Source organism: Acanthochromis polyacanthus, chromosome 8, assembly GCF_021347895.1.
Source record: "Acanthochromis polyacanthus isolate Apoly-LR-REF ecotype Palm Island chromosome 8, KAUST_Apoly_ChrSc, whole genome shotgun sequence".
Lineage (NCBI taxonomy): Eukaryota > Metazoa > Chordata > Actinopteri > Pomacentridae > Acanthochromis > Acanthochromis polyacanthus.
In genome coordinates, this window is record NC_067120.1 from 15,277,874 (window position 1) to 15,304,498 (window position 26,625).

At 45.3% G+C, this 26,625-nt stretch overlaps 1 protein-coding gene across 1 annotated transcript; it reads right to left on the reverse strand.

Annotated features, from left to right (window-relative positions):
* Positions 1-1,923: 1,923 nt before the first annotated feature.
* LOC110959684 (filamin-C-like) lies at positions 1,924-25,124 on the reverse strand. The gene is made up of 46 exons (XM_051951434.1): positions 24,417-25,124; positions 21,820-22,068; positions 20,135-20,232; positions 18,880-19,030; positions 18,282-18,400; positions 18,078-18,155; positions 17,811-17,973; positions 17,462-17,662; positions 16,398-16,535; positions 16,090-16,216; positions 15,854-15,990; positions 15,562-15,755; positions 15,351-15,464; positions 15,097-15,240; positions 14,812-14,935; positions 14,362-14,522; positions 14,162-14,252; positions 13,864-14,033; positions 13,648-13,765; positions 13,290-13,552; positions 12,563-13,160; positions 12,109-12,282; positions 11,145-11,307; positions 10,731-11,059; positions 10,516-10,639; positions 10,166-10,322; positions 9,897-10,086; positions 9,770-9,793; positions 9,409-9,650; positions 9,201-9,300; positions 8,964-9,104; positions 8,697-8,825; positions 8,436-8,609; positions 8,144-8,308; positions 7,791-7,994; positions 7,551-7,703; positions 7,337-7,459; positions 6,970-7,218; positions 6,535-6,804; positions 6,254-6,391; positions 5,981-6,096; positions 5,051-5,183; positions 4,750-4,926; positions 4,374-4,592; positions 3,733-3,954; positions 1,924-2,645 (listed from the first exon to the last, which is right to left on the reverse strand). Exons 1-46 carry the CDS (start codon positions 24,790-24,792, stop codon positions 2,458-2,460), a joined length of 8,118 nt encoding a protein of 2,705 aa, XP_051807394.1. The 5' UTR covers positions 24,793-25,124; the 3' UTR covers positions 1,924-2,457.
* Between the last annotated feature and the right edge of the window lie 1,501 nt (positions 25,125-26,625).

Here is a 26,625-nt window from a genome sequence, read left to right on the forward strand (position 1 = left end):
GACAGAAAAGGGTCAAAGGTAGAAAAAGCAGGCCCAGGGACAAGGCTTGTGGTGACAGAGGAAGCGAGACGAGAAATAAACCACTGGATCTGCAGAAGCTTAGATTGATTGGAATTTAAAGAGAGGGAGGAAAAATTAAATTGGGGGAAGCGATGGAGGGAGGGAGGGAGGGAGGGAGAGAGGGAGAGGCTGGATCAGAATAGATGGAGAGAGAGAAGAGAGCAGGAGTCAGCATGATAGGGGCAAGCAAGAGAATGAGATTTTTGCCCTGAGAGCACCAACTTCAAAAGCTTTTGGGGGCATGCCTTTACACAATTTTACTCTTAACATAATCCAGATTTCTTAGTGTGTGTGTGTGAGATAGAGACAGACAGTGAGAGAAAGACAGAGAGAGGGATGAGAGAGATGCATGAGAGAGAAAAGCGTCTCCATGCAGAACAGAATTAATAGCTCATCATGCGTTTCACTAAGTCCAGCATTAATGACGGGTTTTTGAAGGTTAAGTTATACACTACATTAGCCTGTACTAAATGAATTTGGGGCAGTGATTGCGCAGTCTGTGTCTTTAGGTTGTCTTAAATGTACTTTTGCATGTCTGTGTCTGTGTTGTTGTGTGCGTCTGCGAGCCTGTCTGTCTCCTATTCTTCCATCTGGATTCTTTTAATCCCATTCTCTTCCTCTAATCCATCTACCACTCTCTTTGCCCTATCCTCCCTCCTCTTCTCCATCAACCCCTCTCTCTCTCTCTCTCTCTTTTTCTCTCTGCTTGTTTGCTTGATCGCTGCTGTCTGCACGGGGAGGAGCTGTATCCTCCACGATTCACTTGGCAGCCACTCGAGATAAACATGTTGTGGTGGACAGACGCCTGGGTCCCGGTCCGGAGGAGCAGGATGAGGAGGACAGACTGACGTGGGTGGGCCATGCCCTGGTCCGAACGTCAGCACAGACAGAAGCGGGCATCGCCAGCCACTTGGCCAGATGGTCCGGAGTCGAGGCGCTCGCCACTGTTCATCAGATGCACCCGCTCGCTCTGTCTTGCCTCACCATGGCCCCCAGCATCATGTCACAGTGGAACCAGAGAAAATTAGCACCTAATTATAGGCTCCTCTCTGTGAAGAATGGTGCTGGTGGAGTGTGGAGGCTGGGTGGCTGACTCACTGTGGGACTGAGGCCCGCAGAACATGCAGAGGACATGCAAAATGCACACACGCGGGGTCATGGTGGAGGCACGAGCGGTTACACACACATATGCACAGGAACAGACAAGCAAGAGGCTGAACCACCCTCGTTTCTGCTTAATTTGTGCCTCAGCAGGGTCTCCCTCCCCCCCATGAGGATGCCAGCACAGAAACCACTTGTGTTCCATCTCTGATCCAATAGGATTAATTACACACACAATGGAAGTTGATGCCTCTGGTTTCTACGCTCTGCGGGCTTCCTTGTGTTGTCGATGGTGTAGTTAATCTTCACTGGGAACAATGGAGATTTTGTTCTGGTGTATTTGGTGGAGATGTAGATACAGATGTGAGCTTGCCTATGCTGCCATCTTGTGATTGCATCTGGACAAGTACAGGATGTAAATAAGAAGACAAGAAAAATATCCGGGACTGTTTTTTTTATGCAACACTAAAAACTGAGATGAAATCAAAGGTAAATGAGGCGCTTTAGGAGATCCAGTATCTGTCATCATTATGGGTTCCCCAGGAGGAAAGTCTTGCTACACTCAGGATGCAGGCCAGATACTCAGCCGAGAGCCTCTATGATCAAGAAAAAATATCCTGACAACTGCTCAGACTGAAGAACCAGAAGCGGTCAGAAAATAGCTGCATGATGAAACTGTGAAAATGTAAAACGTAAGAGATGCCTGCTGCAGAACTGTGGAAGTGTTTGTGAGCACAGTGTGAAATCAAATAAATCCAAACATTTTCATTTGGAAAGTTAGCAGTTAGATCTTTATTAGGTCTGCAAAGACTTACCAAAAATAGGTTAATATAACAAAAAAGTCCATTTCTCATTCCATACAAAACCACATTGTATCACATTTTAATCCTCTTGATTACTCCAGCATCTCTGAACATTCATATACTGTGCTATGACATTACATCAAAACGGAGAGAACAGGAAATTTTATGGACCTAGCAGGAACATTGAACCAACATCACTCAAAGACTCGTAAACCACACTGTTGCCTCTGCATCCCTCTGAATGTGGACGCACAGTTGTGAGTGTAAAATGTAATTGCTAAGGTTAATACAAAACTTTGGCACAACAGATATTTTGCAATCAGTAAAGCTTTAAGCAAATGTCCTTGCAGGTTTTTGAGCATGTTGAGTATATTGCATTCCGTCGGAGAGCAAACAGCAGAGCCAGAAAAGAAGAACCAGGGAGACTGACTGAAGAGAAGAGAGTGGTGGGCTGGTGGAGGAGCAGGGACGGAGCGATTGTGCAGTTTTGTTTTTATGGGGCAACCACTTTGTAAGGGCTCCCAGGGACGTTATCGTCGCCCCATTTCACGATGACAGTGTAACTGCCCTTGTCCTTGATGGTGTAGGTGACATTATAGAGCTTGTTGCCCATGTGCTTGACGTACACATCTTCGCAGGGAGCATGAGGTCCATGGACGCCCACCATCAGCATGTTGGTACCTGGATGGAGGAGCAAGAGATGGATTTAATGACTGCGGTGTCCAAAAGTTGTAGAGGTGTGTGTGAGGTTTAAAGCTTAACTGATTGCTTAAAATGCAACTAATGAATGACATGGTTCTGTATAATGTGAGACAGATTGCTCATAGTGACGAAAAAATTCTGACCCTATTCTGCATCAGCGTGTTGGTGTCTTTTTTTCATTTTTTCCTCCCCCCAACCTTAACAATAAAGACCACTGTACACTAGCAGTGAAGCACTATACATCCAATACAGTTTGCAATAAGCTAGTGAACACAGTGCAGCATTTTTCAATTTACAAGTATCGATGCTGTTCAGATATGTACGAGATATTTCCCTCTGGAGTTGAAGGAGACCAAAGAAACCATTTAGTTTGACTTGCGCTGACCAGGTGGCCAGAGACACAACAAGAAATGAATGCTAATTTTACTCTACGTCTGCTGGATGTGTAAACTAGCAGCTGTTTCCTAACAGAACTACGCTGTATACTGATTTGTCTTTTGTGTTTACAGCATCAAAGCAGCCTAATTGTTTCAGTATTACTTCAGCATCTGTACACGCCATGTTTGTTTGCTTAATATTTTACCACATTTACCCTTTTTATATGTATGTTATTTTTAAAACGTCGCTAAATTTACACCATTTGCCAGAGCCAGAAACTATATACAAAGTAAAAATTGTGACATTTCATCAGCATTGCTTTATACTACCTGTCAGCAAGTAGTAGTAAAAAGTCTATATTATGCGCCATTTCTTTTTAGTATTGGTGACACCTGGGCCACTTGGATAAATGCTGTACGTGGTAATGCCAGCTTTTTACATTTTTGCATAATAAATAATCATCAACTATTTCATTATTTATGACATTATAATGTGGAACTGCAAAGAAGATATTTTTGAATTCCCTCTACGTCTGGCCATGGCTGTGCCGTTTCCAAAGAGGTGCAGAACTTTACAGATAACAATAAGCCGACAGTGAGTAAAACTGGCTGCAAAAAATTCCGAGAAAACTGTTTGGAGTTCAGAATGTTAATGCAAAATCTGTGCCTAATCTTCATTGTCATCTTACCTGCTTTGCTGCAATCGACTGTAAAGTTATTTTTCTGCCCGATCGAAGCCTTGGCCAGCCCTGTTCCACGACAAACCACCTTGCTGGCGTCAGATGTCAGTTTGGTTGAGGTGGTGGAAGAAGAGGCGCTATAGGCACCACCCACTTTGGAAGATTTGGTAACAGTTTCGACCAAGACAGAAGAAGTCTCATGGAGGCTGTGTCCTCCTGACAGCCTTGTGCCTGCAGCAGAGAGAGATGGAGAAGGGAAAAAGGTTATCTACAGTCATCGTGGCTTAGTCCAGACATTACATAACACACTCAGTATTGACAAAGATATAAGACTGCTTGTGGGGAGAGTTTGCCTCTACAGAAAAGTACAAGGAAGGGAGCTAGTGCCTGCGATCAGATAATAATAAAGTGAACTTCCAGGACTCTTGAGACTTGTTTTCAATCTTGAAAGTATTTTTATGATACATAAATAAAAAAGGGGGGGATTTGTATGCACTGAGCAGTGACAGAAATATATCACTGTAGCGCTGCAGAAAGGCAGCTTTTATCTAAGATGTACATTTAGCTGTACAAACGCGGATTACAAAACATTTTCCCTCTACAGTTTCCAAGCCACTTGTCTTCTGCAGATCAATGACAGTGAAGCAGACCTGTGATTTTAGCTTTGAAGGGGCTGCCCACTATGTGCTGTGGCCCGCCGTATTTGATGGTGATGAGATAGTTGCCGGGTGCCATTGGTGTGTAGGTGATCTTGTAGCCTTCGGGGCACTCCCTGCAGTCCATCTTGACCTTGGATGGTCCGTCGATGTTGACTGACAGGGTGCCAGAGCCGGCGTTACTGGTATTGACTACAAATTCTGAGGCCACACCTGGAAGAGGAAGGAGCAATGCAGAAAGTGATAAAGATGGGAACAGGACTGTTGTGAGGACTGTGAGATAATGATATGCTATCATTCTTGTTTTTTAATAATGCTAGTATTATAAGGAAATGTGGGATATATTTGTAGTTTTGGTAGTGATCTCTACCTGTGGTTCCTCCCTGCAGTCCAGCTCCATGTGCAGTCACCATGCCTGGGTCTCCAATCAGCCCTGGATCTCCCACTCGCACATTGAAGGGGCTTCCAGGAATGTGGCATCCATTAAACTTGACATCTATGGAGTGAACTCCGTTCTCACGTGGAATGAAGCGGATCGCACTCTTGTCTGGAAAAAAAACAAGCAGAGATGTTTATAGTCTGCGCTCATACGAGATGCTTCCAGATAAATAAAACTGAATGAACTACATTTTGATGTCTGCTTTGCACTACAAACTGAGGGTGGTGCGTACCGCTGTCAAGGTCAGACACATAGCATTCCTCTGAAGAGCCAGAGGGGGTGTGGACTTTGGCGTCGACCACACCTCGGGCCCCGTTACGCTGCACCATGAAGGATGCTTCTTGGTTTACTTTCAAGTCCTTTTCCTACAAAAGACAGGGAACAAGAAGATCACAATAAGCGTGTGTGTGCCTTTGTGTTTGCGTGTGCCCACACCTTGAGGGACACAACGTGTGTGACTCATCGTGCCTGAACGAGAATAGATAGAGCACTTGGGTGTGAGAGGCAGAAAAGGTCAGAGTTTACAGCGAGGCGTTTAGTGTTTTTGCCCCACAGGCGGACAAGCGGGCTTACCAGACATAAGAGATAGCGTGACATTTTAAACGTTGCTATTGCACTTCACCTGGCTTTGAGTGGTAGAAAAGCACTCTGAAGTGGCATTTCAGTTAACTAAAAATACATGGTTTTAGCGTTATTGGCAGCTGTAATGGAGACTGGGAAAGCAAATATAACATCATCTGTCTTGTGATGAGACCAATATTGCGAGCTGCCGCAGGTATCTTTATGTTTTGTTCCACTCTTTCCCTTTCTTCCTTCCTCTCAGACAGGAACACAATCACATGGACCAGCCGAGTGCCCACATAGCACAGCTTGTGTTGCCCCACATTAGCTAGGGACAGTTAATCCAGCCCTTCATCACTGGCCAGCATCACAGTATTATAGTTGTGGATACTGCTCCAACACTGGCACTCAATTACACTTCAAGGGCAAAGTGCTATTAGACAGAAATATCTACAACCAATTGTATGTTATGTTACATGCCATCTGCTATTCAGCCTTTATATTTTTGCATGTGTGCATGTTTTGGGATTGCTGCTGAGGTTGTGCAAATAATTATTGCGAACATTGTCAATTTTGTGCGTATGTGTGAGTGTGAGCTAACCTGAAGGCTTGTGACAGTGAGCCTGCGGGCCTCGTCTGACAGTGTAGCAATCGGAACGATGAAGGGACTGTCAGGGATGTGTTCGTTGTTGAACTTGATTGACACCTCGTAGTCACCTGGGGAAGCAGACAGGTTATTTACTTTCACCATCAAATGAACCGGAGGGAGCACAGAGGAACTACTGAAAAGCTTTGCAGTTCAGAGACCGGGAAAAAACCTTATAAAACATGCAAACGAGCAAAATTCTATGCCCGTGGTTGACAAAAGTTTCACCTGGTTCCTTCACTATGTAGGAGACGCCGCAGGAGCCATCCTTCCTGTCTTCAAAAGAGATCTCAGCCTTGCTGGGGCCCTCCACGGCAATGGACAGACCACCAGCACCTGCCTCTCTGGTCCAGATACTAAATTCAGCTGGAGGCGGTGAAACAAAGCTCGATTAGGTTCAGTTTAAGTATCAACAATTCATTAAACATTAACAATAAGGTCTTGAATAATGTATGGAGAAAACAATTCTTCCAAGTGAGAGCAAATCCGTGTCCACAGAGAGAACTTACTAGGTGCTCCAGCCACGCCTCTCTCCAGACCAGGACCTCCTGCACGGACCTTGTGGGCTCCTCCTTCTCCCATGGGGCCCACAGTGAACTGGAAAGGGCTACCGGGAACATGCTGGCCTCTGTACTTGACGTTGACAGTGTGGGGTCCGATCTCCTGGGGGATGAAGCGCACGCTGTATGTGCTGCTTCCTCCATCAACAATGTCAGCATCCGCTGTTTTTCCACTGGGGCTGGTCACCTGAGCCGTCATGGCCTGCGAGCCGCTCTCAACTGGTGAGGCAAAGCAAAGCAGAAGGTTAGATACCATCAAGATATTTGCGCAGAATATAGAGCAGTTATTCTCAGATTTAAAAGGCATGTATAATTTAGGAGACAGTCAAAGCTAAATCCTGCATGGTTAGAAGTTTACAAAACTGTGTTAGAAGTCGAACTCACCCTCAGGTCTGGCAGTGATGCCTGCAAAGCTGCTGAGGCTCTCTCTGCCCAGAAAGTCTCCAAAAACATCTCTGAATGGGCTTCCTCCTCCCCCCACCTGGGTGCTCTCCTCCACTCGTACCTCCCGCTTCGTCTCTCCGCCGCGGGTTTTGCTGATCTCCGTGCGCTCAGTGCGGGTGTAGGTGTGGCTGCTGCGGGTGAACGTCCGGGTTAGCCTCTCCTGAGCTGAAACCATCTGGAACCAGTTTCCTACAGCAAGGAGAAAGCAGTGAGAATACAAATGCGAGAGTGTGTGAGGCACCTTTCACTTGTTTCAAGAAGGCTGACCGCTGCCCTCTAATCATTTCTGACCGGCTTCTGTACTCACCTGGAATCTTGAGGTTAAGACCGCATGTGCTTCCCACTGAGGCAATAGAAGAAGCCTGTCTCTTCCTCGTAATACTCTCTTTGATCCTTCCTTCTCCGGTCACCTTCACTGTGAAAGGACTTCCTAGAAGGAAAAACATGCACTTACAGATTTATTACCCTTAAGGCATCAAATTTTTCAGTGTTTGTAAATCGTATAAGTAAAAGAATCTAACCAGGGATGTGCTTTTCTGCAAACTTGATGTTTACGGTGTAGCTTCCAGGTTCTGTTGGGCAGTAGGTCACCCTGCACGTCCCATCCTCTACATCTTCACAGTTGATATCCACTTTGCTTGGACCCTCAATCGACAATGCTAGACCTCCATAGCCTGAGTGGAAGAAAAATAATTGGGTTGGTATTCTTTTCCAGAAGAATGCTTGCTGTAAAGGTGGAGCACTGAGTTTACAAAGCTCACCTGCGTTCCTTGTATCCACGAAAAATTCTGCCATTTCAAACGTGTGTGCCTCCACCAGGCCTTTACCGAAAGCTTTCACTCTGCTGGCCTCACCGATCTCTGACTGGCCAACCATGATTTTGAAAGGGCTGTTGGCCACGTGCACGCCATTCTTCCTCACACTCACTTCATGCTCGCCAACCTCCTTAGGGGTGAAAGAGATGCCTGTGAAAATAAAAACAAAGAGAGGAAAAACAATCAAGACAAAGAGAAAGCAGAAAATGAAATCTTAAATGCATTGGATAATCCAATAATGTGTTGTCAGAGTTCTTTTCCTCTTGTTATTTTCTGCGTCTGGCAAGTGACTATCTCACCGAGGTGTCTGTTGGGCAGCCTCTTCAGCAGGCAGGGCTCTTCATTACCCGATGGCGCTCTGATACTGGCAGCCAGAGAGCTCAGATCTGTCTCTGCAATCTTCAGGGACACGTCGGCAGCTGTGCCGACATTCAGCTGGGATGTCCTGGTTATGGAGTCATCCCCTGACATAAAAGAGGCGGTTTAGATGCCTGTCAGCCCCCACAACCTGATTTATAACCGGCATATACAATATAAATATCAGAAGTGTAAAGAAAGTCTGCCTATAAGAGGCACAATGTATTTTCTCACCAGTGATCTTGGCAGTAAAGGGACTGCCAGGAATGTGCTTGTTGTCAAACTTGACAATGATGTTGTAGTCTCCAGGAGCAGTGGGGAGGTAGGACACGGTGCAGGTGCCATCTTTGTTGTCCTTGCATGTGATCTCAGCCTTTGAAGGACCTTCTACTGCCAGTGACAGACCACCTGAACGGAAGCAAAACAGTTTTGACATGGTTAAAGGCATAAATAATTCCACATTGAAATTATTATAACAAAAGTATGTTATTTTACCTTCTCCCGCATTCTTGGTAACCACAGTGAAAGTGGCAGCTTTGTTGACCATCCCATAACTCAGACCTGGACCATAAGCAGTCACCACTCCACTGTTTACAGCATCCACATAGAACTGCAGAGGGCTTCCTGTAGAGAACACAATCATTAACAAAATCAGAATAAATTTAGTCATAATGACGGACTTACGCTGTTTTGTGTGGATGAAAATAAGACCAAAAAGAACACAGCTTCTTCCCATCCCACCTGATCTGGGGTGTTTCTGACCTGGAATGTGGTTTCCATCGTATTTGATATCCATCTCGTGCAGGCCTCTCTCTGTGGGCTGGTACTTGATCGTGATGGTGCCATCCTTATTGTCGGTGATGTGGGGGCGAGCAGTCTTGCCAGAAGGCATCCGCACCTCGCCTGGAGGATTAAAATGGTGAAATGTCAGTGACCTAAAAAACAAAGATGTTTTGTCTGTGCAGGATTTTGTGTCTGTATCAGTGGTGTTTGTCACACCTGTGATTTCTCCTTGCTGTGGCGTGAAAGGGACGAGGAAGTTAACGGGACGGAAGAGAGGATCCACAGTATCACGGGGAACGACTGGCTCATTTGTGGCCTGTCAATACAGACAGAAGACAGATTGTTGGTTTCATACAACTAAATGTCAGCACGAGAGTGCACTTTGCAGACAGCTGAAGCGGATATTTGATACTCCTTCACTCACCACCACGTGGAAGGGGCTTTTAGGGATGTTCTGCCCCCCAAAGCGGATGGTAATAACATATTTCCCTGGTTCAGGTGCTGTGTAGTAAATGTCAAAGGTCCCATCATGATTCTCCACCACATCCATGTCCAGCTCCATCCCCTGTGGGGTTAGAACCTTACAGGTCACCTTGCCTTTCCCCGCAGCCTTGGCATCCACTGTGATAACTGTATCCTCTGAGGTCTGCAACTTTTGAAGATTTGCTGTTAAGGACAGACAGGGAAGAAAGGTAAAGGGTAAAAAGTGCTGAATAAATGCATGGCTTCCTGTAAAAGCTCCATGAATGTAGCACAGATATAAAGACAAAGCCTCGGTCACTCACACACGCCGTGTCCTCCGATTGAAACTGCAAATTAAAAGATAATCATAGTTGAATATACAGGAAAAAAAAATCACAATACATCCTATGATGATATTTTCATTCACACACTACACAGTAGTTTTCTTACCTGTGACGCGACATTTGCTGGCATCTCCTGTAGGCAGAGACTGGATGCGATATGGAGAGTAAGGGATCTCATCTCCTCCATATTTAATGGTGATTGTGTAGGGGCCTGTAGAGTCAGGTACGTAGGACACTGTGTACGTGCCGTCCCTGTTGTCCTGGATGGTTGCGTTCTTTGGCTTGCCCTCTGGATCCTGTGAATAAATATATTACGCTACTTTAGATGGTGGCTTATGGTCCCGAAATTACTGTGTAAACGGTAGCTAAACCCACCAGAATCTGCACAGTGAGCAGTCCCTCTCCAGCATCACGAGCATCAATGGTGAACTCAACAGGCAGGCTTGCGGACACACCTTTGGTGTCCAGACCAGGTCCACTGGCGCGTACCTTACTGGCATCATGCCCAGGCTGAGACATTACCTTGAATGGACTGTTGAAGGAGAGAATAGGATGTGTAATTATAAAGCCCAGTGTGTCAGAAGACAGAAATAGAAAGAGAAAATGTGCTGAACTACACTGAACTACACTTTTCTTTCTTAAATCCAGCCAGACAGAGCTGAGGTTTAATTAAGACATTTCTGAACTTACTGCTCTGCTTCATGGTTTTTTGGGTCAAACTGTACCTATGTGGGACTTCCTGATCCGCATATTTGACTGCTACAGTGTAGGGGCCATCCTGAGCTGGGGTGTAGTGAACTGTGTGGGTGCCATCGCCATTGTTTTTCACACCAACAGGCTCCACAGTGCCTGGAAAAAACAACACACCACATACTTGGTGATATTTGTCAGTGTGCGTGCAAGGTTTGTGGATTTTCATGTTCATACAGTTTGACTTTACCTGTTGGGCCATAGAGTTTGACATCCAGTGGGGCCTGTCCAGCCTGGGTAGAGTCTACTGTGAAAGTCTGAGGAACATGAGCCCTCACTCCAGTGCCGAGGCCTGGACCTGAGCACTTCACTTTGCTGGGATCCACAGGGTCCCTCACTGGTACACGGAAAGGGCTGCCAGGGATTGGGTGACCCCCGTAGTTAATGTTGACATCATAGTCTCCAGGAGTGAAGGGGACATACTCCACACTGCAGCTGCCATCTTTATTGTCCTTGCAGGATATTTTTGCCTCTGAAGCTCCCTCGATAGTCAGACCAAGGCCTCCTGTTCCAGCACCCCTGAAGGAGAAGAAACATTTTTAAAAATACTCACATATTTGAGAAGTCCCCACAAATCCCTCCTTTATATGTGGTTTAGTCGTGCCTTGTCTCCACCGTGAAACAGTTAGATTTGTTGGTTATTCCTCCCTCCAGGCCTGGTCCATAGGCTCGGACCCGGGTTGGATCACATCCCTCCACCACAGACACTCTGAAGGGGCTCTTGGGTACAGGCGCGTCATCATACTGCACTTCAATCAGATGGATTCCTGTGTACAAACAGATACATGGTGTCTGATGTAATACCTCTTTGTCTGGGTGTTCTCAAAGCAAGCAAATATTTTCTGTTATTGCCTCTTGCTTTTAATTATGGGCCAGACAAATTCCCTTTTAGGGAGATAAACATCTGCTTATTTATAAAAGACACTATCTAGAGCGCAGACGCTCTGGTGAACGTACAAGGCATTACATCTGTTCCCTATTCATTATTCTGTTACAACATTTTTCTGACAGAGCCCTCTCAGTAGGCCTATATGCCAAATTCCCAGCCACACTGCTATGATATGAGAGCATGTCTGGTGGTGGAGAAGTGCTCTGTGATCTCTTTGCTTTGTGTTATAGGTCTCTATTAATATCCCCTGTCATTCCCCTGCTGTATTGCTGTGTGCAGGCTGCCTTCAGCACACATACCTGCCTGGTTAAGAGCTTCTGTTCCAGAGCACACTATTTATAAAACAGAGCCTGTCTGCCTCTCTGCCTCCCTGCTCTCTGCCCCTCATTGCTCCACTGCATCATCCTGTATTTATACCCCTCTCTCGCTCGCTTTCTTTTCCTACTCTTCTGCTTTATTCCCAAATGGCGCCCAACACAAGCACCTGTTAGTGATTTTTGTCGGTCTGTATCCACTTTCAGACACCCTGTCTATGTAAAATCCACTATTTATCTGCACCAGGTAAGGTCTGCAAATGTTAAAGTTTTCTGACCAAGCTCTTAGTTCCAATATTGATCCTTTAATTGCATGAATTAACACTTTTAAAACACCCAATGTAATATTTTCTCTATGTTCCTACCGTCCTCGAAAGCTGTGTACTCCACTCTGTAGGTGCCGTCTCCCTTGTCAGTGATGTAGGTGTCTGTGTTGGTGCCAGAGGGGTTGATAATGTGGACCTTCACATGATTTCCTCCGACCTTGTTGAGTGCGCGGGCATCAACAATGAAGTGGGTTGTGACTTCTCTGAGGACCCCTTGAAACACAAAAGCACTTAGTGATTTGTTGTCCAGGACTAACATCAAATAGGTTCAGTCTCAACAATAAGACGTTATGTATCATTACTGATGCTGATTTATGAGCTGTTTATGAACTGCTTACTGGTAACATTCAGCCCAGTGTTTTCATCAGCAGATAATCAATTAAAAAGTGATGCCAGAGTGAATGCCTAGAAGTATCTGCTTTATTTGCTCACTAAATTATAATCCTTTCATATTAAAAATGCAATAAAAATTAATTGTTAACTTATGTGTTACCTCTGGGTTCCACTCCAGGCCCATAGACGTGCACCCCGGTGGTGTCCACAGCCGGCTCCACCTGCAAGACCTTGGGAAAGTGGGGAATCATGTGGCCTCCGTATTTGATCGTGATGGTGTGCGTGCCATGGAAAGGTGGGATGTATGTGACTGAGAAGGTTCCCTCTGCAGTTTTCTGGATGTGCACTTCAGCCTTGGCTCCGGTTTCTGACACAATCTCAATGGTGAGCTCGGCGTCGCCTGCTCTGGTGCAGTCCACAGTAAAGGTCGCAGGCTCACCCGCTTTGGCCTTTTCCAGACCTGGTCCGCTGGCGGTCACCTTGCCAGGGTCGAGAGCTGGGCGAACGGCTGCTTTGAAGGGGGAGCCGGGAATGTGCTGCTCTGCATACAGGATGTTGATGGCGTACTCACCAGCCTCAGTGGGCAGGTAGGACACCGAGCATGTGCCATCACCATTGTCTTGGCACTCGATTTTTGCCTCACAGGGACCCTCCACTGTCAGTCCCAGCCCACCTGCACCAGCACCCTTTGTATCAATAGTGAATGGAGCTGGTTTACCCACAATGCCTCCCTTCAGTCCCGGGCCATAGGCTCGTACCTGTGATGCAACAGCCAGGTCAGTATACATACAGTATCAGAACCTTGTGTATGTACATTATGTATGATTTTCATGAGCCCTGAGTATTTACAAAGTGCAGACTTTCATGCAGCTGTCATGAACTTTTACCTTTGAAGGATCAGCAGGCATCACTGCTTCAACCCCAAAGGGGCTTCCCATCACAGGATTCCCATCATAGCTGACATCAACCTTGTACTGCCCCTCCTCTGGGGGAATATACTTCACACTGTGAGTGCCTTTGGCCTTGTCTGACTCCAACTTGCAAGGGATTGGTCGGCCAGAGGGTGAAGTCATCTTCACGCCAACATTGCCCTGCCCACCAGCACCCTTTGTGTTAACTGTGAACTCCTGGTCTTTTCCAACTTCCACTTCTACAAGAAAGATTAAAATTAAATAAGTAACCATCGAAGTTTACTTTATTCATAGTGTGTGTGAAGGAGTACAAAAGTCCGTGTTTGGTACTTACTGGTGTCTAATCCCTCCACTTTCACCTTTCCAATGTCCATAGCTGGTGCCACTGTGATGTGGAAGGGGCTCTTGGGGATGGGATCTCCTCCATGAGTCACGGAAATTGCCATATTGCCCTGAAAAAAAAAACATCAGAAGAAGATGAATATTAATTGATGAGGGCGTTATTGTGAATAATTCTGTTGTAATGTTACTGAACAGAGGCCTACTGCACCTGTTGAAGAGCTGTGTACTTGACAGTGTAGGAGTAATCGTGATTATCGATGATCTCAAAGTCACGAACCGCCTCTCCTGGGCCTGATGCTGCAAAATGCACCTCAGGCTTGGCCTTGCCAGCTCCCTTTGTGTAGATGGTGAAGTGAGTTGGAGCGCCCACCTCCACACCTGAAACGGTTTGTCAGTGCTACCACCGTTAGTCACATCATTCCATTTCTATGACACCGAAGCATTGCAGTGGGTGTTTGTTGTAAATCTAAATAACTTTAAATGTAGTATTCATCAAAGAATCTCACCTGTCTTGTTGAGTCCAGGACCTTCTGCTCTCACCTTGCCAGCATCATGGGAAGGATCCACTTTGACTTTGAATGGGCTGACTGGAATTTCCTGAGAAAGCCAATTCACAAGTAATCAAAAGAAGAAAATCAAAAAATCATTTCTCAAGAGATGTGACACAACCCATCAGTCCCACCTCAGTTGGAAACTGTATTCTTACCTGGTCAGCAAAGAGCACCATGATGGTATATCGGCCTGGGCCTGGGGGAGTGTACTTGACAGTGAAGGTGTCATTGTCATTCTTGATGATGTCAAAGTCGATGTCAGCCTCGGCGGGGCCAACCACCCCTGGGGCACACTTGATTCCAATGCTGATGTCCCCTAATGGTGCATGATAATGAGCGCAGTTCACAGAGGTTACTCAAAAGTAGATGATCTGAATAAATTGCAGCAGCCGCTCCACTGCCTTGAGCTTTATTTTGAGTACAATTATACATTTCAAATAACTTAACCTCACATTGCAGCCCAGCTTCACAGATTCACCTTTTCAGCTCTTTCTATGCGTTATGTTTCCAGACATTGACATGATGTGGCACTAATTTCATTTAGAGTCAGCTAAGCTCAGGAGTGTTTTTGTAAACACCCCCATCATCTCCTTGTGCAGGCTCACCTTGGCCGGCCTCGCTGCAGTCCACAGTGAAGTATGTTGGCTCGTTAGCCTTCAGCCCCGTCTTCTCCACTCCAGGCCCATAGACCTTGACTCTGTCTGGATGGGAACCCTCTCCAACCAGCACCTAATGAATTCACAGTGTACTTGAAGCAGAAGTAATTGACTCAAGTACAACTGCTGCAGTCCTCTTACTTTGTCTATACTTGCTGAAGCATCATTGTATTAAATTGGCAAATTTCTAACTGCAGTATAGCCCTGTGTGTGTGTACATGCTAGGACTCTTACTCTGAAGGGGCTGTTGGGCACATTGACATCACCCCAGGTGATGATGATGGTGTGCTTAATGGGCTTGATGGGAGTGTATACACACAGAAATGTGCCGTCTCCCTTTTCAGTGATCTGGATGTTGATGGTGCAGCCTTCAGCATCCTTAATGGATACAAAATCCTGTCAGTTTTGCTCTGTATAGCCACATGCAATATAAATGAAGCTTCCTGTAAATAAAAAATGTATATTCCACAAACTGGTGCACTCCATACCTGTGCATAGATCTTGAGGTGACCCTTCCCAGCCATACGGGCATCAATGGTGAATTCAGTCGGTTTGTTCACAGTGACACCAGTTGGCTGGAGGCCTGGACCATGGGCTTTCACCTGAAAACAGTTCAGTTAGAATGCAGTTAGAACAGAGGACTGTGTAACTCACTTTACGCCTGTATTTATAATTTAGATTTCAGTGACTGAGAATTACCTTCTCAGGGAAAACATCATTGACTGCGGGGAGAATGTGGGCCATGAAGGGGCTGTCCTTGATGTCTTCATCATCACAAATGACATGGACAGCGTAGTCACCAGGCTCAGTGGGCCAGTAGCGGACATCACAGGAGCCGTCACCCTTATCATCGCACTCAATTTTAGCCTGCGATGGGCCTTCGATAGAGAAGCCTGAGCAGAAAAAGTATATACACATTCAGACTTTATATCTAAAAAATAGAACACCACCTGTCTTTTGGAAAAACTCATATCGCTTTCACACATCTCACCCAGAGTTCCAACTTCAGTGCCGATGGCCTCTACGACAAAGTCAGCAGATTTTCCCACCATGCCAGTCTTCAGACCAGGACCCCAGGCCCTCACCTTCTGAAAACCGGCCTCCTCGCCCACCTCAACTTCGAAGGGGCTGCAGTATACAATAATGCAGAAGAATACACAATATTAGCTTGAGTTAATGTGATTGTGCATTGTTAATAAATAGCTAAAGGCAGTAATAGGACCCTACCTGCGTGGGATAGGCTGGCCTCCCCAGGTGATGCTGACTGTATATTTGCCAGGCTTAAGGGGGTAATATTCACATTCATACACACCGTTCCCTGCATCTCGGACTTTCACTTGCTCCTCTGCTCCAGCTGGGGATGAATAATACTGTCAATATGGATACTGATCTGCTCTGAGGCATTTTATGCATTGAGTTTGGTGCTCTATCATATACATGTGTGCAGACACAAAACCCAAACAAAGGAAATAATTCCAAAATTGTATGAGGAGGCGTGATGAGTGATGCAGAGGGAAGAGAGGTGTCTGACTCACTCGGTCCTCTGACTGAGACACTCAGTGCTCCACTGCCAGCTCCCTTGGTGAAAACTTTGAAGTCTGCAACCTCCTTCACTCTCACGCCTTTAGGCTGAAGCCCTCTGCCAGTGGCTCTGCAAGCATTTGGGTTCATGGCTGAAAGAAATAACAACAAATGTGAAAAGAAAAAAAATTAGAAGAGCAAAAAAAAAAAAAAGCTGAGAGTAGCCAGCAGTTGACAGCGACGTTAGTAGCAAATTACAATTCAAGACAGATTCCATAAAAGTTGAGGCGCAGAACCTGTGAACAAGAATGATGCTTTTCTGCAGCACATTTTACACAAAGTACAGAGTGCCAAACAAGATATTGACACATCACAGTGCATTGAGGGAGCATCTGACAACATTTCAGTCAGTCACTCCGAAATGTTGAGGGCAGGCTTTAAACCGAATGCTGGCTGATGCAAATTCAGACATGATCAAAACAAACATGTCTACAGCACAAGCAAAGATGTTTAACAAAGAAGAACAAAGAAATGCAGGGACTGACTGAAATGCAAACTGAGACAATCTGTAAACTATTTGTACAACAATGCAACTCATCACTCTGAATATAACTACACCAACAAGCTGCAGGATGCAAGAAGATGGAGGAAGATGGAGATGCAGGCAACCAAGCATGGCACCGAGCCACGGCATCCTAAACTTAAGGAAAGCATCTGCATGGCCTGGCATAGGATACGGCACTGGGATAGTCTGGCTGAGCAATGGGCACAAGCTCCTCCTGTCAGACAATACTAACTTGGACGGTCAGGTTTTTTGAGGGGAGCCCCCTTCCCACCCTTCGCTCCGGGAGGGGTGAGCACTGACTGAGGAGCTATTTGCAGTGGAGCTCCCGAAGGAGGAGCAACAGTTGGAGCTAGAAATGACAGATAGGAAGGGTTACAGTCTATACATGGTGGTTGTTCCCAGGGAAAATAAAGATGACTGTAGATTGTGATGGATAGATCGCCCTGACACTGAAAGCACGCTAAGAAATCAGATTTGTCTGACAGTATTTTACAACGCAGACAGATGGCTTACCCTCTGCGATGTTGACAGTGAACGGGCTCTTGGGGATCTCCTGGCCGGCGAACAGCACGTGAATGGTGTGAGGCCCCTCCAGCACGGGGCGATACGTGCAGCGGAAAACGCTGTCGCCCTTATTTTCCAGGATGAGCTCCACTGTGTCCTGTTTGCCTTGAGGATCGACGATGACCACGCTGACGTCGCCGTTACCAGCACCTGAATTTGCCAAGAAAATGAACGGATATCAGAGGGTTTAGGTTAATGTTTTAATATGTTCTTGATTTTAAAACACTCCTGAAATCATTCGATTTTTTTTTTTTTTTGTCTACATGTCAGTAAAGTGGCTGAGGTTTTCCATACTTACCAGCTGTGTAGATGTCAAAGTAGGTGGGTTTGTTGGCCACATTGCCTGTAGCCTCCAGGCCTGGTCCCCTTGCTTGGACTTTGCTCGGGTCACCCATATCCTTTGATACGTTCACTGTGTAAGGGCTCTTGTCAATGTCCTGACCTGCAAACAACACTTTCACCTGTTGGCAAAGAAAAAAGCAAGATAAGTTTAGACTCCTTAAATCAAGTGTTTTAATGATGTTGGACTGAAGATGTAAAACAAATACTGCTAATTTGTCCTTACCTTATGGACACCCTCAACTTTGGGAACATAGGTGACAGTGTAGGTTCTGTTTTTGTCATTGTTTGGTTTGACCTTGGCCTGAAGAGTAAGAAATCAAACCAAGCAAGGGTTTAATCAAAGATAACGTCGTACTATTTGCAAAACTTTGAGACTTATTATGCGAGTTAGCTAGCAGGATCTATGTTACTATCATGTCTGACTTGCCTCCTCTTTGTGTCCCTCGGGATCCTCAACATACACCAGGACTTCACCACTGCCGGCTTCCAGAGTCTCCACAGTAAACACAGCTGGCTGCAGCACCTTGTTGCCATGAGGCTCAATACCTGTGACGTAAATATAAAGATATGAGGTAATGCGGTTTACTCAGAAAAGTTTGGGGCAACACAACAGTTTTAGACTTGCATAAAAAAATATGCAACCATAGAAAACTATTTGAAAACTAATACAGAAATAGGTGCAAAATTAATAACAGGGTTGACTTTACACATGTGCGAGAAAGAAACGTCTAGTGAGTTTGGGAAAAATAATGCTTTGTAAAGCTCAGAGTATAGTTCCAGAAAGACTTGAGGCAATGCAGCATTTGTGGAAATACATAACAAAGTGACACACTAACAAAAAAGCATGAAAAGGTTTAAATGAAGGATGATACTTGTACTGTTGCTATAGCATCTATGTGGCACATGTGCCAAATGCCACTGCGTTGACATTCAGGAATAAGAAGGAGGAGAGCATTCATTATTTATTTCATAGTGTTTGTGAGAACTGTTGTGAGTTATGGAGCTGCTCGTGTTGGGCTACACACCTGGTCCATAGGCTTTGGCCTTGTCCGGAAAAAGCTGTTTGGGCCTAAGAGGAGCCCCGGGCTTCAGCTTTGCCTTGGGGAACTGAGACAGGTAGGTCATCACGGAGTGCTCATCCACATCTGGGTCCACGATTTCTTCAGGGGCGATCACCTGGAGCACAGACAGTCAACCAGCATTACAGGAGTGAATCACACAATCTGGCTGTGCTTTTCTATGCTAAACAGAGTTCAGCTTTTAAGCAACCATCACCACGAAAAGGCACTATAGTTTAATTTATCCTTAAATTCACTGCACCGTTTTTTGCAACAAGGATATGATTTTTTTCTACAACCTTCCCTTATTACGCATAGTGCAATGGGATTTAACAAGGATTAAACTTATATTTTCTCTCTACCTCTGACTCCTTTCTAGCACTTGTTTGCCCTGTCAATCTCACAGTGTCACAAAGCCATGCTCCACACTGGTTATATTTAACCTCAGGACAGTGGAGTTAAGGATTGTTGCCCTCAGTAAGCCAGCCAGGGGGGATTTATCCTGAGCCGGACCTCTCCCACATCTCCTTAACAACACTACACTGGAATCCAGCCCCCGGGCCTGCAGAGCCATGACATACGCCCCCGGGCTATCTCACCAATGCTAAGCCTCATGGAGAATAGCTCACCCTGTGCTTTAGACAAACAAGTAAACAACCTGCATGGTGCACATTACAATACGGAGACTCAGTCTTAAAAAGGGACTGGAACTATCGCACTCTTGCTCTGTTCACATTGTTATTCTGATGAGCGCAGGCATATTTACACCTCTGTTTCAGTGGCTGGCTCGGAAGGTGTTAAGAAATCTCACACCTCCACAAATTCACAAATTCTACCAAATAAAACTCCTACACAGTCACTTACTGAGAGCTACAATAAAGTAAATGGAAATATTAGAACTGAGCTGGGTAATAAATATTTCATGGCACCCTCCAGCTTGATCTCCCTGGACTTCATATCATACATAGTGCGGCTTTTTCAGTTCACTGTTGTCTCCTAGGTATATGTGGTGAGCTGAGTTTGGATTTGGAGATTCGGGCTTGCTTTAAACTTGATTTGTGCTTACTGAATTTCAATCTACTGAGTTCATTTCAGTTGCCAATCAGGAAACAGAAGAAACACTGTTGTTTTTCCTGTTGTTTTGCCTCATGGAATGAGCCCCAGCCAGCCGAGTAAACTATAAAATAGGTAGTTTTGAGCTGATGTGTGTTATGTATCTTACCTGAGGCACACCCAGCCAGTCGTCAGCTTGTTGCATGGCTTCTTTGGCATTCTGAACAGGCTTGTTTGGGTCCCACTCTGCCCAATCAGGACACAAACCTAACGGAATGCAAAACAGCAATTAGACAATTCTGCAGCTGCTATAATAAGAACACTAACTGGCTGTCACCCCTATCTGTCCAACACCTCTAACTACAACTCTGCATGACCTCACCCACACCGTTGAATTTGATACGTGTGACGACGAATGTCTCTACCGACTGTTCAGAGAGAAACGCCTTTGACAGACACCATGGCACTTTCCCTGTGGCTGGGACTAGCCTGGTCTCTGCTGCTAATGCCTAAATTGGATTAGTGCTGGCAATGGAGTGGCCACTCACTCAAAAGGCCCATGCAGGCACACCACAGAATGCTGTTATCCAATTAATATCGGCACAGAACCACTGCATTAACAGGGTTGAGTTTATAGGCGTCTGCAAAGAAGGTGTGTGCAGTGGCACAACAGATTAGAGCTTTATAAAGCTGTCATTTGGGAGGGCTTTTTAAAGTGATGTGAGCTCTGGAGTGAAAGCCTGTAAACATCGCTGTTACGCTACAAGAGACGGCTGTATGTTATAGTTGTAGAAGAAAACCAGACAGGACTGAATATCGTAGGAGAAACAGCAGCTATCTGCCTGTTAAATAAAAATCTTGGTTTCTTTGTTGTCTGGCCGGTAAACCTGTTTTGTACATTTGTATCTGAATTAAAAGCAGAGCCTCTGTGCTTCAGAACAGACCTAGTTTCAGCAGTTGCCCTGCTGTTTAGTATTAGGTGATGAAACAACACACCCTTGTATGGTCACTGTTGCAGCACAGTGTTTGAAAGATGCGTCTACTCAGATCAATGGCTCATATAAACACAGTTAAACATTGTGTTCTACACTCCTCTTGCTACTCCTCCACCTTTCGCTCAGTGAGGCACATTTAGGAGAGGACTCTCTAATGTTCAGTGCTGGAAACAGACGCCTAAGCTGGCAGTGACTCAAATTGTGGCCTTGTGGTCTTTGGATCTGTGGCTTAGGCACCTCCCTGTGACAGATTACACTGCATTTTGATGCAGGGCCAAGCATCCCCCTTGACAGAAGAGGAGGAATGGTGCCCAAATTTGGGGGTGTTGTGTAGCAGCAAGGCTATAAACACGAAAGCCTGGCCTGGGCCTCCGGGCCTGAAACAGCGAGAACGAACGCTTCAGTCATTGTGGGACAGCTGGCAGGGACGTCCTCCGGCCATCAGCAACCCCCCCACAACCCGCTGACACTACCTGGACTCCAGAGACAGACTACATTGACTGAAATCTGAATATGTGTGTGTGTGTGTGTGTGTGTGTGTGTGTGTGTGTGTGTGTGTGTGTGTGTGTGTGTGTGTGTGTGTGTGTGTGTGTGTGTGTGTGTGTGTGTGTGTGTGTGTGTGTGTGTGTTTAACATGAGATATACTGTAGAGCCCTTAATTCCAGATGAGGTGCAAAAAACGACAAGTTCTCCTGAGAAAGTGATACTGTTTCTGACACACTGACTGAAACATGCTTGACCCCAGCCACCATAGCAACCAAGGAAAACCTCCACACACAACAGGCACTGCACATATTCTGACTCAGCACCACCACCGTCCGGCCTGTAGAGTCAGCTGACGCCACTACAAGCTTCTTACCAGGGGCACAGTTGTCGACCAAAGCTCCCAGGGCTTTACCATCCCGCCAGTCACGGTTGAAATTGTTGATGGGCAGCTGGGGCACCTTGTTTTGTATCCAGCCCAGCAAGCGCTGTTTGGGGGTGAGCTTTTTCGTCTCCTCATCATCCTCGTCATCCCACATGGGCATGGAGATGGAGTAGTGGAGGATGAGAGTCCAGATAAGACCCAGGATCAGCTTTAGATTTCCATCCACAATGGCTTTGCTATCTGCAGTCAGACAATAGGGACAACAGAGTTTAGGAGGATTTAAAACTTGCGAAAGTTTACATGATGCATCATATTCTACAGTACTTATAGGCATATTAGTGAACTGCATTCTGCATCAGTTTTTTTATTTTAATTTCTTTCAACTAGTAGATATGTTTACATCTTAGTTATCACTGACAACTGATAACTGAGATGTAAACATAAGTGTAATCCATCAAAATAGCTCTTTCTTGTCATTCTGCAGAGTTGACCAGGCTATTCTGGGTAGAAATATATACAGTGATGATTGACTGCTGAGGAGACAAGAATCTAATGCTCCTCACTGCTTCCCCCCGAGCCCCTTTCTCTCAGACAGCTGTCTGGCTGAGGACCCCTGACAATCTGTCATCCAGTCACAATGGTGCTCCGAAGACGGTGACAGCTGAGGATATGTGGAAACAGATCCCTCTCTGCAAAAATACCAATTGGATTTCAATTACCTCCTAAACTCGTAGCGCTGGAGTGCGATAAATCAAATAGGTGGAGATTAGATTCATTGACAGTGAGCACGCAGCTCATTTCCTTAAGTTCTCGAAAGGAAAGTTTGTCAAATAAGCTATTTAAAATCCACTCTAATTTAGAAATGCAGCCATTTAAGCCAAATAACCTCTGAGGAGTGGTAGACTCTAAAGTTTAATCGACTAATCTTGTGCGATACACTCCACTTAATTCAGAAAGACTTTAATAAGGGAGGGCCTTTGATGCCAGTTGTTTATCACAAGACTGTTTTATTGCGACTGTTCGGCTTTTCATAGATCACTGCCCCCTATCACAGAGTCTTGTCTGATGTGTCACTGTTTGACTGGCGGAGGCAGGTGGCACAGCATGGTTTTGATCCCGTTGTATCTCGCTTTAAGGACAACTGTGTGGTCAAAGAGACGTCCATCAAGTGGCATCTTGTTACACACTGTGACACATGTGCAGCTAAGCCGATCTTTTTAGCGTCCCCGGTTCGCTGTAGTGAGGTTGAGACATTATTGTAAGAGGGCTGCATTGACCCACGAGTGCTGCATGGGAGAGAGGGTGCTAAGGAGTAAAGAAAAAATCGCCTGGGCTTTTATTATCACGCCCTGTTTCTGTCACAGCAGTCTGACCTAGTGTGTGTGTCTGTATAGCTGTGACAAATGTGCCAGACACACACCAACATACTAGACACATTATCCAGGACGCTCTCTCCACAGACTTTGAGGTAATAGCTGTGATTGTGACCCTGTGATAAACAGGACCCCTGAGATTTTGCCATCGAGTTTCCTCCCCTCCAATGTCATCACACACACACACACACGCATATTAAAACAGGCACACTCGGTGCTTGTCCAGGTGGACACACTGTGGCCTTCACAGTCCAACGGCCAAAGCCTCAGCCATGCCAGGAATTTCGCTCAAGTGTGTGGCAGGATCATTAGCCGCCAAAACAGAAAGATACTCTGTCAACGTTTAATAACTATTTTCCTGTATGAGTTGTGGGCTTGTCTACAGGTGTCCAATAAAGCCACTCTTCATCTTGCAGTGTCTATGCATTTCATATGAGGCTTCTCCTGAGTTATTAAATGTTTTTAAGAAGCGCCTTCCTGTTCACTCTCCTGGAGCGAAGTCCTTCCATTGTGACCCTGCGGATGTGACAAAAAAAAATCCACAAATCCACAACAATTTAATGTAACTTCAGCTTTCTGTGTCGCAGCGTGATCCCCCAAATCCCACCAGAGTTAATCCTCACCTCGCAGAGCTGCTGATGGCTCCGGACAGCAACTGGCTGTCAGCATGAGTCCCTCTGACCTCTGACCCCTCAGAGACAAGTGTGTGTGTGTCTGTGGCCACTGCCCTCACATATAAATTGTGTCATTCTCATTAGCACTGTCCTAGTGAATCTCCAGCCCATAGTTTACCACACTGCAAAAGCAATACAGTGCAGCCACTAAGTCCTGGCCCTGAAACAAGCTAATGACCTCAGTGGCACTTCTGCAGTAACTTTCCAATAAGCTGTTGACCCCGACTCAACACAGCTTTCCAGAGGCCTGTGAAAGCCATGTCTGGCTTTTGGCTGACACCCGGGCTGATAACATACCAGCGGAGAACGTGTTGGTGAAGATTTGACAGTCCAGCCAACTTCAGAAGATATTAAATGCTTTTTTTGGCTGAACTTTAAAACTCAATGCATTTTATGAGGATTTTGGCACAAACTTAATTATCATAAATCCCTCCTTTTCATGACTTCTTCCTGTACAGTAATGGCCTGGTGATGTTTTACTGCCAGTGTTTTATTACTGAAGTTTCCATTACAGAAGTCATTAAAGCCAATATTAACTCACCTATTGAGACCAGCTTGATGTGCTCTCTGTCCAGGAACTCCAGTGCCACAGAAACATTCTCCAGTTTCATCTGACGGAAGTTGGGTCTGGTGTGGTGCTTTCTGTACATTTTCTTCTGGCTCAAAACCTCCAAGAGTGAAATGAGCTTGAGCCCATCACTAAAATCCTTCTGCAGGTCGGTGACGGTCTTGTTGACGCACTTGAGGTGCTCGTTGCACCACCTGGTGAAGGTGTTCTGCTGGATCTTTTTCCATGGCGCGTCCTCGGCCAGGTCCTTCTCCGTGGCAGGCATCTCGTCGTCCTCCTCTTCCCCGAAGTCCGTGGCCTGGTAGTACTGTGGAGGCAGCTGCTCGTCGCCGTAGTTGTTGCTCATCATGGTGGCTTTTTCCGTGTCCACTTTTATACCTCGGTGACACTTGTGTGTTGAACTGTGCGCTCAGCGGCGCAGAAAACTTTTAGCAGGTCGATGGCAAGCGCGCTCCCGCGAAAGGAAAGTTCAAACTTGAAAAAGCAGCCTGGAGACTTTTCGGATGTACTTGCGAAAGAGCCACTTGTGTCAGGACGGTGATGGATTAAATTATCCGATTTACAATGTGCAAGGCAGCTGGTCGTCCGCTAGTTCTTTTTTTAATTAATTGGCACCCTGCTGACAAGTCGTTCCTTTCTAATATGGCCCCGAGAAGAATGTCGCTTTCAGAAAAGTGGAGTTTGATGGCAGGTGAGCTGAAGCAGCACTGAGTCTGTTTAACTTGAATGTTGGGAGAGCAAAGAGATGGCTTTATAAAGGAGCCCCGGGACACGTCACTGAGCGGCTGTGATCATAGTCTATTTGCTCATCCACAAGGATAACGGGAGTCGGGTCGGTTTACGGAGGAGGGGGCAGGGATTGGTCAGACCCCGAGCAGCGCAACAGTTGCGGCATGCTCCTTATTTTTAGGCGCTCCTATTTGGGCGGCCAGGGGGGCTGGGACTTACCGATTGTTGCAAATGTGTGTCACGCTGCTCAGGGTCCAACAGGCTGAACAACTGGACTAAGAAAAGACAGTGAAATGTGTAATGAGTCCTTCTCTCCCACTAAGTTGCCATTTTACGCATGACAACTGTCAAAAAGTGAGATTTTACGCATTGGAATCTCCCACTGTGGCCTCAGAGAAAAACATTTTTAAGGATTAGGTCATTGTGGTAAAGATGAAGCAACAAATTGTTTGATAGTTATCTGTCACCACCAAGTGAAATGCATTGCTGTGTAGACAATCCAAGCTCTGGATACAAATGATGCTTGGCCTTGAACGTTAAAAATTAAAGCAACAGTTTGCATCAGTCTTTCCTGAATTTTGAAACTCCTAATGAAATCACACTGACAGCCAAAAGTTTGAACACATCTCATTCAGTGCTTTTGATTTATTTGTATTATTTTCTACATTGTAGATTAAGACTTCTTTGTTTAATATTTAATTCCATTCGTATTCTTTTATAGTTTTGATGTCTTCCGTATTAATCTACAATGTACAAAATAATTTTAAAAAACCATTGAATTAGAAGGTGTGTCCCAACTTTTGACTGGTAGTGTATGTTCTACCAGCAAACTAATCTTTTGAGTTAATTGCTTAGAAGAATTCACCTTTTCCAATTAATTTCACATTAAAATGATTTTTTAAATGTTAGATACTTAATTACCATAACTGTGAACTTTTTAAAAGTTGCTCCAACTAAACTTCCTCCGCAGTTTTGAGCTTTTTCATGTTTTCTGTTCACGTAGCAGCTTTTAGGAAATTATTTCACTGAGCGACAAAATTATTGTCATTAACTTTTCAAAATTCTGAACTGCAGTTGTGTATTTGAACACACAAAATTTAAATCTTGAAAACAACACATTTTTTCTTTAATTATTTACACACAATATCTAGTGGAAGTAATTACCCATGCTATTATGTCATGAAAATCCTTGCAACTGTAGAAGTTTCAATTTTTGTCTTGCAACCATGCAGTAATCAATTGGTGTGAATAGGAACCCAGAATCACCTTTTAAAAGTGTGGCTTCTGAGACGATATTCACGTTAAGGAGAACCACTTTATTTGGATTTTGATATGCATTCAGTCATATTTCTACTCCTTCAAGCAAACCCATAGCAATATGTGTTCTATTTCGTCGCCTATATGAGGACCAAGCTATTTGCTCTCAGCTCATAAAATCGAAATTTTTAAGCCA

Excerpts from the sequence above, each read along its gene's own strand:
- LOC110959684 (XM_051951434.1), bottom strand. The coding sequence starts at position 24,792 with ATGATGAGCAACAACTACGGCGACGAGCAGCTGCCTCCACAGTACTAC. Across the intron at positions 15,991-16,089 it reads GGCCAGCCTATCCCACGCAG|CCCCTTCGAAGTTGAGGTGG; the intron begins GTAGGGTCCTAT and ends TGTATACTGCAG. Across the intron at positions 11,308-12,108 it reads GTACACAGCTTTCGAGGACG|GAATCCATCTGATTGAAGTG; the intron begins GTAGGAACATAG and ends GTTTGTACACAG.